Genomic DNA, 17,438 nt, shown 5'->3' on the forward strand with positions numbered 1-17,438 from the left:
TTTAGTTGCTATTACATTTCCAGTAATTTCTAAATCAGCTTCTTTTGGAGGCTGGACCACCTAATCCTTCCTTTCTCTTAATACCTTTTGAGGAAAAGACACTGCTTTTCCTTTTAAGATTATAAGGGGTTATATTCTTATTGCCTCTGCCACTTTTTCTAAAAGATAAGATCTAAATATAAAGTGATGTAATGGCTTCTTTTTGTTTGTTTTGTGTGCCTATGTTTAGTTCTCAAATTCTCAAGATGAGGAGGAGATTGACATGGATACTGTTCATGATAGTCAGGCCTTCATCTCCCATCATCTGAACATGCTTGAAAGACCGTCAACTCCAGGTAAGATTAGTATTCTACTCTGAGAAGAAGGAGTTCCCATGATATCTCCATTTGAACATTTGTTGCTTTATCTTCAAATGAAACCTATAAAATTGAAAAGGCAGCCAGTACAAAATATTAGATGATATCAGATTTTAAAACACATAAGCAAAATAAAAAAATTTTAAGTGTTTCTCTTGATTTAATTTTAATTTTTTAAAATATTGTGTGCTTTTGAACTTGTTTTTTGTAAAACCTGTTTATCAGATTCCTTACAATAGCTTTAATTTCTTTTTTTTTAATATTTTTCTTTAGTTGTAGGTGCTTTATTTTATTTATTTTTATGTGGTGCTGAGGATCAAACTCAGTGCCTCACACATGTTAGGCGAGCACTCTACCACTGAGCCACAACCCCAGCCCAATAGCTTTAATTTCTTTAAGTGTATGTGCTCATGTGTGGTAGACTCAGCTTTGAAATGAAAAATTAGGTCTCGTTGAGTTTTTAATAATGTAACTATATTTACGTTAATTTTTTTAAACTAAATCTAGTGCTACCCATAATACTACTTTCTCTTTGTGCCTGCCTATTCCATGTAATATATTCTAGACTTTTGCATGTATCTCTCAAAGCAAGTTTTCTTTTGGAAATACTACTCAAGACACTATTGAATTGATAATGCTTATAATTTGCCTTATTATTTCCCTGTTTGCAGATGTTGAGGTTGTTTCTAGTCTTTATTGATTATAGGCAATTCTGAACTGAATATCTTTACAAGAAAGCTTTTGATACTTTTACTTTTAAATTATGTTCTTAGTATATATTCCTGAAATATTATTGAAAAGAATATTAGCTATATTGTGAGATATTCATCTTAAGATTTTCATACAGCTTTTTTTTGTGAGGGGTGATTTCACTTCACTATGTAGCCCAGGCTGATTTTTAACTGCTGAGCTCAAGGGATCCGTTGAGGCTGAGCTCAGCCTCCCAAGTAGCTAACACTACAGGCTAGCTTTTTTATCTCTTTTGTTATTTGTTGTCATGGTGCTTTTTTTTTCTCCCCTTTTTTTCAGTGCTGGAAATTGGACCTATTGCTTTGTGCATGGTACTTTTTGAAGAGATTATATCAGTATATGTCATAAACATTTTTTTAATTTTTAAGGAATAATTAAAGCTTTTGATATGACTCGCGCATAAGTCATGAAATACAGTAATAGAACAAGTATCTGTGAACTTGATCATCACTTAACCTGTACAACATAGTACAAGTGTGGATGTTCCTGTAGACTTCTGTCCTAGTTCTATTCTGTTGCCTTTGCACTGTAGTTAACTACTATCTTGAATTTTCTTTTTCTAAATTTAGTTTTGTTGCTTTTCTTGATAGTATACAGCACAGATGTATTATTCTATGTTTACTTGCTCTTATTGTTTGAATTTTTATGAAAATGGTATGATAATATGGCTTTTTTCACTCAACGTTGTTTCTAAATTAATATGGATACATAAGGTATAATCCATTAATCTATATGTATCATTATCATGTCTGTCATAGCACTGTTTTATTATCCTCAGTGTAATAAGTTAATATTCTTATTTAGGAACTCTAAAATGATTAATTAAGGTTTAATGCTGGGTGTGGTGGTGCACAACTCTAATCCCAGCAATTTATTAAGACCTTGTCTCAAAAAATGAGAAGGGTTGGGGAAATGGCTTAGTGGTTAAGCACCCCTGGGTTCAGTTGCCAGTACCAATAATAATAACTGTTATTATTCAGGTTTGTTTTTAATGCATTTTTCTATAATGAATATGACTATTTTTCTTCTTTTTATATCCTTCCTGAGTTGCTTCTTTTTTATGTTCTTCTTATTTGAAAATCCTAATACCCCATGTAGTTGTAGTTTATAATTTTTACATTTGAATGAGTTTTTTTTTTTTTTTTTGGTACCGGGTATTGAACACAGGGGCACTGGACCACTGAGCCACATTCCCAGCCCTATTTTGTATATTATTTAGAGACAGAGTCTCACTGAGTTGCTTAGTGCCTAGCTTTAGCTGAGGCTGGTTTTGACCTTGAGATCCTCCTGCCTTAGCTTCTCGAGCAGCTGGGATTACAGGCATACACCACCACACCCAGCTTGAGTGAGGTTTTTTAAATTTTACTTTTTTTAAGTTCTAAAGTCCCCACTATTCACCTTGATTTGCTTGTCTGTCTTTTTATTTATGGGACCTATATTATTTTATATAATCTGGTAATCTAAGATGAACTAAAGAATTTGAGAATTGGTTTCACATAGAATATGAGCCTAGGATATAATTGGAAACTAATAGGTCCTGAATTCTTTTGCTTCTATAATTGTAAGAGATCTTAATAATAATAGTGACCTGTTTTGCTCACTTAAGTGGTAAACTTGAGCAGAGATATTTAAATGATTTGCCTGAACTGACACACACATGTAATGGCCAACTACATCCAAATCTTAGAATTTTTCCATATTATAGGTGAAGGAATTAACACACAAATAGATACTTGCTGATAAATTGGTATCAGGTACTGATCGTGTTACACCATTAAACCACTATCTGCTTTTTGTTTGTTTTTGTTTTGGCACTGGAGATTGAACCCAGAAGTGCTTTACCACTGAGCTACATCCCCATCCCTTTTTATATTTTATTTTGAGACAGGATCTCACCAAGTTGCTTATAGCCTTACTAAGTGGCTGAGGCTGGCTTCAAACCTGGAATCCTCCTGCTTCAGCTTCCCCAGCCACTGGGATTGGGATTACAGATGTGAGCAGCCATGCCTCACTCACTTCCTTTCTTAAATGTCTTCTGTAATTCCTAAATTATTTTGATCTATTTTAAAATAAATTTTATAATGTAATTTATTAGTGGATTTTTGGGAGAGTGGGCACATTTTATTATGTGAAAGTTCCATGTAAAAAAATTTATGAAATGGTTTCTGTGATAGAATATAGAATCTAATTCATATGTTTACCAAGTCATTCCACCATATTGTCTCTCTTCAATGTGTATTATTTTCAGATTTAAACTTACAGGACCTGTGACAAAGGATTAAATTAAATGGGATTGTTAGTAGTTTTTAAAGGATATTCTTTTTATTATCAGAAGTTTACTGTGGTTCCACTGCCTCTAGTTTTAAGGGTAACTTATAAAAACCCATCAGCTTTTTTCAGCTTTTAGGAAACAAGGAAGTAAATCCATCCTTTTCCTCTTGTTTGGCATTTTAGGACTTTCCAAATATCGACCAGCTAGCTCTCGATCTGTTTTAATGCCTCAGCATTCATCAGGTTGTGATAGCACAGCTACCACAAAACCCCCATGGAGTATGGAACTTACACGTAAGGGAACAGGTAAAAATCGATCGACTAATTTCCTTTTTTTTTTTTCCCCTCAAGAACAAATCTGTAAACTACATAGAGTTACTTTAATAACTTGAAAAAATACTTTAAAAATATAGATCTTAGGAGTTGCTTTCCTTATAGTACATTTGACTTTATTTAACTTTAAAGACTTTTAAATTAGACTTTTTTCTGTTTCAAAAGAAATGTACTTTTGTTACAGGAAACTAACAGAAAAATAAATGAAAATAAAAATCATTTCACCTGATACCATTATATATACCCTTTAAATTAATATTTTGCTCTTATAGTACATTTTCTAATTATTATGACAAATACTAACTTAAGTAGAAACCATCAAATCTGTATCATTATAACTTTATAAAATATGAAAATCAGCTGCTTATTCCCTCCATATACCCAGTGTTCATGATTGGTGATTTATTTATGAAGACTTGATGATTTACCTAGAAAATTCAAATGTTATATCTTTTAAATTATTGATACTAATTAGGCTTAAGTTTATGAAAGGTAATTCAGTACAGATGTGCTTGTTACCTATTCCATGGTTTTACATATTTTTCTATTTATTCTGTTCTTATGTTACTTACTAAGAGGTTAAAATCCAAATAAAGAGTAATAAACGTTAGATGCTGATGAGCTACCATGAAATAAAGATTCATTAGTCTTCAAGTTTTCAAGAAACAGGGAGTGAAAAACAAGATATGTAACCAAAATTATTTTCCAGTATAAGCAGTAGAGTACTGTTTATTCATTTGAAGAGCTTAGGGGTCACTGTGACTAAAAGGAGACTTCAAATAAAAGTGACACTTCAAAATATTTTGATGTTGAGACCCCAGACTATTGCACTTTGGCGTTTACTCTGATGAATGAATTTTCACATTTCTCATTTCTTGGCCTCTGCTGATTTTGTGTTCTGGGTTTGTTTTTTGTTTTGTTTTTTTCTTTTTGTTGTTATTGTTTTGTGGGGTTTTGTTTGTTTTTTCTTTTGGTACTAGAGGGGGAACCTGGATCCTGACACATTCTAGACAAGCAAAGCATTCAACCACTCAGGGCTTTGTATTATCTTGGTTTTAGTTTTGGTTTTGGTATAGTTTTGCCTTATCATCAGTGTATTTTTAAAACTTTTACTGGACATGAATAATTTTCTACTTTAAAAAAAAAATTACAAAGCATATGGGATTAAAACTTATTGATATAGTTTATGGTGCTTCTGCCTGCCTTCTTTGCCTATGAAAAACTAAGTTCTGTCTGAATTTCTAAGAGTCAAATCAGTTTCTAGTCCAAGAAGAAGTTCAATACATTGTTTGGATTTTCTTAATGATGTGGCCCACAAACCTGTGTAGAAGCAAACTTTAATGCATTTTTATGTCCACTAGTGTGCTTTGTATCATTGTTTCATATTGCTTTTAAAAATCCCCCTACCCCCAATCTTTGTTGTAGTTCTCATTGCATCATATGAGAAGCCTGGGGAGAGACAGATACAGGCTAATGGTGGAAAATAATAAAGTGTTAAAATTTTAGCTTTGATTGGTATCCATGTAGAACTATTTTATATCATAAGGCAAAATATATGGCAGTTATGTAGACTGATCTATTAAACTTTTTTTTTTTTTTTTTTTAATTTGAAATATACTCTTTGATATGCCTTTGTAATTTCCTTTAAGTATATTTGGACTATTCAGTACCCTAAAACCATTGAGCATCTCTTAAAACTCAACAGCAATATTTAGATTTTAGAAAACATGCATTTTACAAAGGGTAGTGTTCTAAAAGTTTGTTTTTAAATTTTTCCTTTTAGTTTTCGATGGACCTTTATTTATTTTTTATTTATATATGGTGCTGAGAATCGAACCCAGTGCCTCACACACGTGAGGCAAGCACTCTTCCACTGAGCCACAACCCCAGCCCCAAAAGTTTAAGTGTATTGATTTTAGAATTTTGAATGCAGTTTTTCCATAAATACATTGTTGAAAATGTTGGATATTGTAACTTTCCCAAACTAGCCTACCAAAAGCCCTTTGAACACATACCACAGATGGAGAATAGAAGTATCAAATCTAGCCATTGTGTATAGCAAAGTTTCTGTGAGAGCAGGCCACTCGGCTTCATCTTTGGGAGGTCAGAAGCACAACTTCAGCCTAACCTAAATAAAGTCATGTGAAATTCTTTGTTAAAAAGGAATGTATTCTCTTCCTGTCTCCCAGTAACAGCTGGGGATCTTCTGAGATTGAAAGTCATGTGAGAGGCTCCTGAGAGAAAGGTAGAGCAGCTGTAAGGTGATCTCTCTTCAGTCTTTGGAATCTAGATTTAGGACACATGGGTTTGGGGAGGCACATTCAGCTCATCCAGGTGAAATGTCTTTTATTCAATCTGGGTAATTCTTACAAAAATTTTTTAATGGGTTGACTAAAAATGAAGGGATCACACATAATCTAGATTTTTCTTGAAGATTTAACTGAGAGGACTTCATAGGGAGGGTATGTACTTTCCAGTTCAAACTTTTCCTATGCTGTACCCTGTAGTGTCTGCTTATTTATACTTTTCCTTGGGTTTAAAGCCTTTTTGTTTGGGTCCCTGCCTCCTTTGTTCCTGAGCTGAGATGAAGTCTCAGATTTCTTAAGCTTAGGACCAGGGAACCAAATTGGAATTAAGAACTAAAATGTGTTGCAGAGTTCATCTAGAAGACAGAGAAAAGGAATGAGGATTTAGGTAAAAGAGGAAATGGAAGCTGTTTAGTAGAAAGTAAAGGTTTTACTTTCTAAACCTCACCCTACCTCATGTCTCACATATACACAATTTTCCCTTTCCTTGTATATGATAAAAGGGCATTTTAGGGTGTAATCAGTCATATGTGGGTAGCAGGTTGAGCCATTAGGGTAAGAAAAGAAAAGTGGCAAGTGTGTTTTCCTTCATTACCTGAGTGTTCCTTTCCCTTTGCTGAGGTAAGGGAGGGAATGTGCAGAAAGGGCTAAATGGTCCTCTTGGTGATAGGCTGAACATACTGAAGCCCCTCCCTTCCAACTACTGCAGCTCTCCACCACTGTAAAGGCTTGAGGTGACAGGGCTATCTCCAGGTTGCTACAGGGTTACAGTGATTAAGAGGAGAGCAAGGTGAGGGGAACAAGGTGCATTGGGAATTCCTAGTAGTTTCTGTGGGGAAGAGAAGGCAAGTTTCTGCAGGTGCTTAACTTTGGCCACTATGTTATGTAATTCTTCTTGTGCAAATCAGAACATATTTCTAGTGCTTGATTTTTTAAGTTAAAGCTTTTTTTTTTTTTTTTTTTTAAGTTTGGAAACTTTCCCTGTAGGTCTTTCTTTGGTACTAAATATGAGAAACAGACTTAGATCTTTCTTTTTTTTTTTTAATTTTTTTAGTTGTAGATGGACACAGTATCTTGATTTATTTATTTTTATATGCTGAGGATCGAACCTAGTTCCTCATGCATGAGAAGCTGTGCTCTACCACTGAGCTACAACCCCAGCCCTAGACTTTGATCTTTTTATCCTTAAATCATCATGGTATAATTCAACACTTTATTTTTATATTGCTTTAAAGCGTTGAGGAAAAAAAAAAAACTACTTCATACCTTTCCTAATAGAACCTACAGGTTTTTGATTAAATCCAAGCACTTAATATGAACAAATTTAATAGATTAATTAGCAGATTATTCACTGTTTCTCAGCAGCAGTTTTATCAAGTGAACTAAAAACCTATATTAAACTTATTGTAAGTGCCTCTTTCTGTTTTTTTTGCATTTGTTAAATTTGCTGCAATAACCTTTATTCATGGTTTATTTTATTTGGTCTTCGGGAAAAAATTTTCAGAACAACAAAACTCTGAATATGTCTTTTGTTTTCTATTTTTAATATGAAATAGGAAAATTGTAGTATTTTTAATTATGTGTATTATTTTCTTCTGATTTATCTGCTATCTTAAATAGAAATACATATTTTAGGTCACTAAAATGGTTTTCATTAGCTTAAAAAGGAGTGACGCTTAACTGTGGGTGGGCCTCAAGTTTCTAAGCATTTTAAAAATAAACCTCTAAAATTGTGTGTCATTTTGTGTCTAGGAAATGATTAATACATGCATATTCATGAAAGTCCTTGAGTAACCTCATTATATTATTGTGAAAGTAAATTCATGTATACTTAATCTGAATGTTAATGTGATCTACATGAGAAGGAAATTGTATTTCTTATCACTTTGGATTAGACCTGGTAAAGTTTTTTAGGAAAGATAGAGAAAAAGCAAATAAGAAATATGCATTGTTTATAACAAATGAAAAAACATAAGAGCTAAGAGCTAACAATTTTTTTTGTGGTGATAATATAATGTGGGCAGATGTTTTGCTATTAAAAACAATTTCTCTGTGTTCATGTGTTTGCACATATTCATGAACATATTAGTGGTATAAGTTTCTAGAAATGAACTTTCCTATATCAAAGATATGGCCTCTTAACATTTTCATATATATTGCTAAATTACCCTAATTACTTCTTAAGAAACAATTTATTATGGAAAACAACAAAGTAGATTAGTACAATGAACTTCATTTTCATTTATCTTTTAACTTAGTTTTGACAATGATCAGTTCATGGTCAGTCTTATTTAATCTGTACTCTTACTCATTTCTACCCTTCTGAATTAGTTTGAAATAAATCTTGTCATTCCATCCACAATTTAGTATGTATCTAAAAGATAAAAATTTTAAAGTTTATAAGCACAGTAAAATTATTATACGTAAAATTAGTATTTTTATACTATTAAATATCTAATTTGCTTCAATTTTAATTGATTCATAAGTATACTTATTTTGTTTGGGGTTTGTTTTTGGTGCTTTTTTGTTGCTGGGGACTGAACCATGGGCCTTGTGCCTGCCTGCAAGGCAAGCACTCTACCAACTGAGCTATATCCCCAGCCCATTACTTTGGCTTTGTTTTTAACAATTCATTTGCTTATATCAGTGTCCATGTAAGGTCCACATTTCAATTTGCTAATATATCCTTTTTATTCTAAAATTTCTCATCCCTCTCTCTCCAGTCCCCTGCCCCCTACCGCAGCTTATAGTGTTTTTGTTAAATAAACCAGGCTTTTGATCTGTATTTTTTTAAGTCTGTATTTTGCTATTTGTATAACATATTAAAAGTCTCTATAGTATTAGTAGTTGTTCTGGAGCGTAATTGGATTCATATTTACAGGTGGTGGTGTGTTCTTCATCTGGAAGCATACAGTGTCAGGTCAATTCCTTTTCGTGAGGTTAACCACAGTAAATGTTCAAGGTTGTAGATTCATTAGGTTCCTGAGGGTTGCAAGATGGTGATATTCTAATTCATCTTCTATTTTTATTTATAAGTTGGATTGTTTCTATAAATTAAAATTCTTGTTCATCTGCTACTTTAAAAAAAACGAGCCCATCTTTTTTATTGATTCATTTTAGTTATACATAACATTACATTTCATTTTGAGATAATTTATAAAAGGATAGAATGTAATTTGCTCTAATTCAGTCCCCAGTATTTCCCCTTTCCCTCCCCAAGAGCATCTTTTTTTAAAAAAAATTTGATATGTTATACATATATGGAGTATAACTTCTCATTCTTCGGGTTGTACATGATGTAGAATTTCATTGGTTGTGTAACATATATGCACATAGGATAGTAATGTCTGATTCATTCTACTATTTTTCCTGTTCCCATTCTCCCTCCCTTGCCTTCATTCCCCTTTGTCTAATCCAAAGTCCTTCTATTCTTCCCTACCACCATGTCCTTATTGTGAATTAGCATCCACATGTCAGAGAAAACATTCAGCCTTTGGTTTTTTGGGGATTGGTTGATTCTACTTAGCATGATATTCTCCAGTTCCATCCATTTATCAACAAATGCCATAAAGAAGAATGAAATTATGAGTAATACATATATATGTCACGTGGTATATACATACCACATTTTCTTTATCCACTCATCTGCTACTTTTATAAAGCTAAATTCTTCCTCATTTGTACAGAATGATATAAATCATTTAGAAAAGTCAAAATAAATATTTGATTCTATTAATAATTTTTAAAATAACAAACTTATTACATTTAAAAATAATGAGTTGGTTGACTAGCATCCTTCAGTGAGACACTTGAGTCTGTTATAATCATTATCTTTATCAGCATTCAAATTGTCTTTGGACATTAATGCCCTCTTAAGCTGACTCCTGAATCTGTTTGGCAAGACTTTTAACTTCCTTCCTATTATACACAATATTTCAGGTTATTTTGTAAATAAATATTCTGCCTTGGACCTGGAATCAGATTTTTCCTAGGACCTTGGTTCCTAATACCTGTATTCTTAACTTGTGTTCTAATCCATTTTTTAAATTAATATTTTTAGTTGTCAATGGACTTTTATTTATTTTTATGTGGTGCTGAGAATCGAGCCCAGTGCCTCATACATAGTAGGCGAGTGCTCTGCCACTGAGCCACAGCCCCAGCTCTAATCCATTTTTTAAATAGACCCCATGTAAATCAAATGAAGTATAAGATTTGTGATCAGTGTAACCTTAGTGTAAACTTTAGGACCTGCAGACAAAAGATTGGAATCACTTTCAAAGTGGTTCTAAATATTCCTTAGAAAAGAGTACACCACAAACACTCAGTTGTCCATTTGGTACTTGCCTCTGCTGGGAACTACAGGTTCCAGTATAATTATTGGCTTTTCTGCAATCCAAGTAGCTTGGCAGGTACTTAGGATTAGATGAAGAAACTTTTTTTCAAGCCAGAAAAGGACCTCAGTCTCCCAGGAGTGCAGACAGCAAATTAGAAAGTTGCAGAAGTCTGTTATGTAGAATAACTAAATGATGAGCTGAGAACTTATTAACATTGGGGAAACATCCCAAAGAGACATTTGAATTTATTTTTAAACAATTAAAGAGACTAAAGTGGCCCTCTAAACCCTCCTTTAGGTTACATCTTTACTATTACTTTTTGGGGAACTTTGTCTTTCTAGTTCTGCCTCCAAAATACTTTAAGTCCCCTACTGGGCCCCTGTATCTTTAGAAACTTTTTTTCTTTTCTGATTTGTAAGCTCCAGAAGAGCTAAGATCCATCCAATTTATCATTGTTTTTTCTAGTTCCCCAATAGTTTCTGATATTTGTTCAATGAGTATGTGAGCCAGATAACAAAAAGGGGAGGTTATTCTAAGCACAAGGAAATAATATTTACAAATATTCTCTTTTACCTAGAGGAAGAGTGGAAGATAAGACTGGAAAGGTAACTTCAGGACACATTGTGAATTGTCAGTAAAATTAGTGCTATGGTATAGTTTTTAGAAAACGTCCTACTTTGTTGAAAACTACTGTTTTGGAGCTGGTTTGGATCAGAATTTGTGCTGAGAAATTACTTTTTAAAATATAAACAGTTACCTTGAAGCTTATTTTAGTGAAAAGCTTGGATTATTTTTAGTTTGAATTTTTTTTTCTTTGTTAATTTGGGTGGTCATGGGGGAGACTTCTACACTGAAGTCCCAAGCTTATATACTATCAGTAGAACCAACTGACCTTTTAAGTATATATCATGGTCAGCTTTGTTTTTAGGAAGATTATTATAGAACAGGGTTTGCCAGCCTGGACATCATTGATACTTTAGGCATAATAATTCTTTGTTGTGGGGTAGGGGGTTGTAGATTGTATGTTTGGCAGTATCCCTGTTCTCTGCCCATACAATGCCAAGTTACATTTCCTATCCCCATACCAGTTGAAAAAAAACACAAAAAAATGTCTCCAGATATTGCCAAATAACCTACTGTGCAACTGTATATAGTTAGGGTATACTTCAGACAGAGGAATCAGTTAATAGGAAACTATTGGTGTAGTCCAGATGAGATGAAGAGGTATGAATTAATACAGTTGCAGACAGGATCAGGGTGGGGACTGATTTAAGAGAGGCTGTGAGAATTAACAAGATTTGGTGACCAGTTAGATCTGGAGGAGATGGGATCTGAGATGAATCTCAGACTTTCCTCAGTTGGCTGCATCTAAAGCAATGCCATTAACCTGAAGTAATATAAGAGGTAATTGTTTTTTAAAGCATGGTCAAAGGACAAGAAGAAAATTCTTTTACTCAAGTCTCAGAACTGCTATTATAGAGTCCTAGGTTGGTAGATTGTTAGAACTGGAGAGAATGTTCTATTTAGATTTTTAGATGAGGGACTTACTGCTCTAAGAGATAAAGTACACTAAAGACTAGAAGGACAACCTAGTCTAGAGCAAGAGTCTCCCAATTCTTGACCCTTTCTTTTTCAATGACACTATGCCTTTTCTGGGTTTCTTTTCTTTTTTTTTTTTTTTTAAAGAGAGAGGTGAGAGAGACAGAAAGAGAAATTTTTTAATATTTATTTTTCAGTTTTTGGTGGACACAACATCTTTGTTTGTATGTGGTGCTGAGGGTCAAACTCGGGCCAAACGCATGCCAGGCGAGCACACTACCGCTTGAGCCACATCCCCAGCCCCCCTTTTCTGGGTTTCTAAAACTGTGTATATGAATCCTCTCAGAGAGTTTACTTTTGCCCATCTATTCCCAGAAATTGTATTAAGGGACCATAAGAATGTTCAGTTTTCACTAAAATATCATTGTCAGTAACACATTTGTGAGTGAATAGTTTTTTAAATGGCACTAATCAAATACTGCCATTTCTACATTTAATACATAGGGCAGAATTGTATTGGAAGTAATTATATTTTTATTGACTAATGTAGATCTTAACCCGTAACATACCATGTAATACTTAAAAATATTGAAAGGTAATTTGGTCATCTTTTAATATATGCATTGGTTTGTATCATAATTTGTATAAACTAAGAAACTAAAACATTCAACTTCATGGCCAAAAATACTAAAAACTTTGTATAACTGGTTGGATATCTTATTGATATTCCTCATTCCTGATGGAAGTGATAAGTACTTAGGAATCTCCCTTTCCATAATATTATCATCAGCTTCCTCTTACTTTAGTTTTGTCTTCCTTGGTATCAACAGGAATTCATTTGGTATTTTTAATCTTAAAGGTAAAGAACAATCGCCTTTGGAGATGAGTATGCATCCAGTGGCAACAGCTCCACTCTCAGTATTTACTAAGGAATCTACATCCTCCAAACACAGTGACCACCATCACCATGAGCATAAGAAAAAGAAGAAGAAGCACAAACATAAACATAAACACAAGCATAAGCACGACAGCAAAGAAAAGGACAAGGATCCTTTCACTTACTCCAGCCCTGCCAGTGGCAGGTCTGCTCGTTCACCTCTCTTTCAGACTGAAAAAGGGACAAAGAGCCCTTTCCCTCTGTGTCCAGAAGAATGTATATAACTAAAGCTTTATCCTCTGTGGAGAATGATAAAATGCAGGAAAGGATTTGCTTTTCTTACATAAATTCAGAATCCATTTAAGTTCTAGACATTTGATTTATATTATTTATACAATTGAGATTTAATTAGGAAGATGTGTTTTATGGTTCTGGGTAAACTATTTCATCGCCTGTTTCCTACTTAAAACACACAGACACACAGAGAAAACTTCTTTTACAAAAGCCCTCGTGTCCATTGGGCAGTCCCCATTCACATCATGATCTCCATGTGTACTGCCAAAACCAATTATGTTTGAAAGCCTTTGATGGATGTTATGGGGCAGAGTTACGGTTTAAACAGAAGCAACTGCCAAATCTGTGGTGTAACCACTATTTCCAGTGAAATATTGTATAACACCATTTGAAACTACTGAAAAGACAGAGGCTTTTCTATAGGAGTCTTCCCTCTTGCACTATTTTTTGTGTTAACAGTAGAAACTAAGCAATGTAATTTATGAACAAAGAATATGTTGTGTTTCCTTTTATCCTGAAATACTACAATTTTTGGAAGAAGTTCTTTTTAGCAAAAATTGGAATAACTATCTTTTGATAGCACATTTGGTGATTATTATGTTGGAATTTAACAGAGATACCAAATCCACAATTGTTCTCAAATCAAGATGCTTAAATTATAAGTTTTGTTTTGTCTTCCATTAAGTATAAGTGAATAGGTTCATATGTAAAATGTTTTGTTAGATGTGGACAATTTACACACCCAACATGTATTCTTTTTAAAATATACCACAACGTATGACCTTAAGGTGAGTTTATTTGTTTATTAATTTGGATGAAGACAGTTCAGTACTCATGTGAGTGTAACAGCATTTGCAAACATGTGAAACGTTTTGGTTTCATGGTTTAATAATCTGTGTGGTTTTGTGTTTTTATTTTTTCTTCTGGATTTACCACGTGTTTTATTGTTTGTTTAAGAATACTTTTTATATCTTCAATTTTTATCATCTCCCATGTCATTAAAAAGTTTGACAAGATACTTGTTCCCTGAATAGATATTTCAAAAGGGATCCAATATTGTTAAACTTTTAAGTATACTTTTAGTTGTATTTAACTTGTTTAATAAATAACTTTTTAAATTGACCATTCTGCCTTTGTATCTTTCTATGTCGTTTGTTTCCTTTTTATTGTGTATGTATAATAAACTTATCCACATGGTTTGCAGAGCACTTTGCAAATAGGTGAATTTTAGGTGAATTTGAGCTGGCCCCAATAGCAAGGATCATTTAGTAGGTAAAGGTGAGGCAAAAGTGTCTCAGCAGAAGAAACACTATCTTCAAAGGCATGAGCAAAGTAAGGACATATTTGGGAATTAGAAAGCACAGATGGCTTGGAATGTGAATGCAAAGGAATATATTCAGATGCTGAAGTGCTTAAATGACAGGTATTTAAAGATTCTAATTAATTGAATGTTGACCAACTGAAATTATTTTTAGAAAACGGGATCTTTTATGATAGAGTCCACAGTGGTACTGTACGTAGAACTCACAGCTTTGAAAATTCTACAGACAAGTTTTCAGTTATTTGTGTTGTAGGAAGAGTGGCAAATAATAGCTTTCTATTATAATTTAAAAGCACCTTTTGTGTCTATTATATGTGCTACTGCAAAATTGGATATTTGTATTATACTTGTGAAGAACTTTTTTTATAGTTCACTCTCGATTACTTAGGCTGATAGTTCAGAGCAGACAATGTGAAAATTACTTTATTCAGGTTTTTGAAAATAGGTAATTGCTGGCAGTGTTTAGTGCCTTTCTATAGCTAGTCCATATACATTTACAGGTATATATATTTATACGGTTTTTGTTGGTGGTGGTTTTTTCTTTTTGCTTTTAATATTTTTAATGCAAAGCCATTGTAACAACAATGGCAACAAAAGAGAGGAACAGAAATGCTGTTCAGATATAATTATTTTGTTTGCGTTCTCTGGTGTCCTGTGGATTTGTTTTAAATCTGCTAGACTTTTTTTTTTAATATTTTTTTTAGTTGTAGTTGGACATGATACCTTTATTTTATTTATTTATTTTTATGTGGCGCTGAGGATTGAACCCAGCCTCTAGCACATGGTAGGCGAGCTCTCTACTGCTGAGCCACAACTCCAGCCCCTAAATCTACTAGACTTTTGAAGCCAAATGTCTAAATAAGATACGTAGAAAAACAAAGACACATAGTCTCATGTAAGATAGTCTGCTGCTGCCTTCAAATCTTTGGAACAGAGTACAAAAAAAAAGTGAGAGTTTTTTTTTTCCATTTTATTCTTTTTTCTTTTTTTTTTTTTGCCTTTAGTAATTTTTCTTATTCCATGATTATAAAAGAATTTCCCCCTTTTTTTTCTTTTAGAGTCTTTAAAATGTTTTTTCAAGTTTATATCCTTTGTCTAACTAGATTCCATCTTGAATTGTTTTGATAAAATATTGATAGGGATCCACATTTTTTTTCCTTCCCGAATGTTACCCAACACCATGTGTTTAAAACTCTTGTCTTTAATTTCTAGATTTCAATATATTCTTTACTAAATTATTTTATAGCTGATTTCATGGATCTGTTTTCTTATCACTACCATACTGTTTAGATTATTATAGAACTGTGATATAACTAATGTTTTATTACTTTTCATTTTCAGAATTTTTTGTCTCTTCTTGTGGACTATTTTCTTTTTTCCTTTGATTTATCTTCTAATTTATATGTTGTAAAATCTACTCCTTGTCATATACTTATCAGTTTTCCACCCTGTGATTTTTTTCCTTTTTGTGGGTTTATTTTCAGTAATGATATGACATCAGTTTTTCTAGTTTCTCCTCAAAATTATTTTTGTAGTTTGTCGTTAAATCAGGAAGTAACTTAGAGTTGATATCCTGCTATTGATTCATATTAGAGATGTCAATGTTACTATTAATGTAATAGTTCTTTTATAAGTTATCATTTGATATTCTATAAATTGTCTTTTTTCACTATAAGATTATTTATTCCTTTATGCTAAGCTTGTGCTTAACTATCTGCCTGAATTCTCATTATTTGCAACATTTTAAAGCATTTCTTCAATTGTCCTTGAAAATAATTACATCTGTAAATGATGGAGGTATTATTACCTCTTTTCAAATCTTCATGTACTAGTTTTCTAATTTTGCCTTTCGTATGACATCTTTTCTCTTGCTAAGTTTGCCTGAGAGTTGCGAGGATGAACATCCTCTCTCATGGTCTTCCTGCACCCTGTGTACTTTGGCAGCCCTTCCTTGTGTGTCATGGGTTGAGATTCACATTTCTTTTAGTTCCTTGGTATGGTTTTGCTTCTTGTTCTTTGTGGGGTCTTTTTTTGGTACTGGGGATTGAATTTCCGGGGCCCTCAACCACTGAGCCACATCCCCAGCCCGATTTTGCATTTTATTTAGAGACAGGGTCTCACTGAGTTGCTTAGCACCTTGCTTTTGCTGAAGCTGGCTTTGAACTTTCAATCCTCCTGTCTTGGCCCCAAGCCAAGCTGCTGGGATTACAGGAAGGTGCCATCATGCCTGGCCTCTTTGTGTTTCTTTTGGTTTCTTTCATAGAGATTGGAGAAGACCAAAGTCATGCAACTCCATAAGAAGACAATTTTGATCAAAATATCATCCTTACTTTGAAATCCTTATCTGTGAAATGACTGGAAAGCTACTAGTTTTCTCATCCTTTCTATTTTTTTAATAAATAAATGAAATTTCCTCAGATCAAATGTTTACCAGTCTAAGCAGAACTTTATTTCAAAGTTAAACTCCTAGCACCTTCCCCTTTGTCAAAGTGTGTGCTAGACTTGCTTCTAAGAATTGAGTACATAAAGGGAAAAATAGGAACTTCACTGTTAAGAAAGTCATAGAAATTATCTTAACCAAGTAATCATAGTGACAAGTTGTGTTAATATCTTATAGAATTCTTAGTGTGATATGATGAGAAGGCCACTTACCTGTAGGTATAAAAACCTACAATCAGGGTTGGGGTTGTAGCTCAGTAGTAGAGTGCTTGCCTGGCATGTGTGAGGCATGGGGTTCAGTCCTCAGCACCACATAAAAACAAATATTACAAAACAACTAAAAAATATTAAACAACTAAAAAAATTAACCTACAATCTTGATTACCCAATCTAATCTTACTTATCATAAGAGATGTAACAGACAAACTTAAACTGAGGGACACTAGAAAATAGTTGTCCATTAATCTCAAAGCTTTCACATCATTTAGAACAAGACAGTGCTGGGAAATTCACAGACCAGACGAGGCTAAGGAGACCATAACAACAATGCATTGTGATATCCAGGATTGGATCCTGCAAGAAAAAATAACTTTAGTGGGAGAACAAATGAAATTATAG

The 17,438-nt window shown here is 33.3% G+C and overlaps 1 protein-coding gene across 2 annotated transcripts in view; it reads left to right on the forward strand.

Moving 5' to 3' along the window:
• The window catches only part of Taf2 (TATA-box binding protein associated factor 2), a 74,795-nt gene extending 60,613 nt beyond the window's left edge, over positions 1-14,182 (forward strand). For both annotated transcript variants that reach the window (XM_026393877.2, XM_026393878.2), the window contains 3 exons: positions 230-335; positions 3,561-3,683; positions 12,749-14,182. In XM_026393877.2, coding sequence (XP_026249662.1) covers positions 230-335; positions 3,561-3,683; positions 12,749-13,050 — 531 coding nt within the window. In that variant the 3' untranslated portion in view covers positions 13,051-14,182. The remainder of the gene's footprint in view (positions 1-229; positions 336-3,560; positions 3,684-12,748) is intronic.
• The last annotated feature ends 3,256 nt before the right edge of the window (positions 14,183-17,438 follow it).

Source organism: Urocitellus parryii, chromosome 7, assembly GCF_045843805.1.
Source record: "Urocitellus parryii isolate mUroPar1 chromosome 7, mUroPar1.hap1, whole genome shotgun sequence".
NCBI lineage: Eukaryota > Metazoa > Chordata > Mammalia > Rodentia > Sciuridae > Urocitellus > Urocitellus parryii.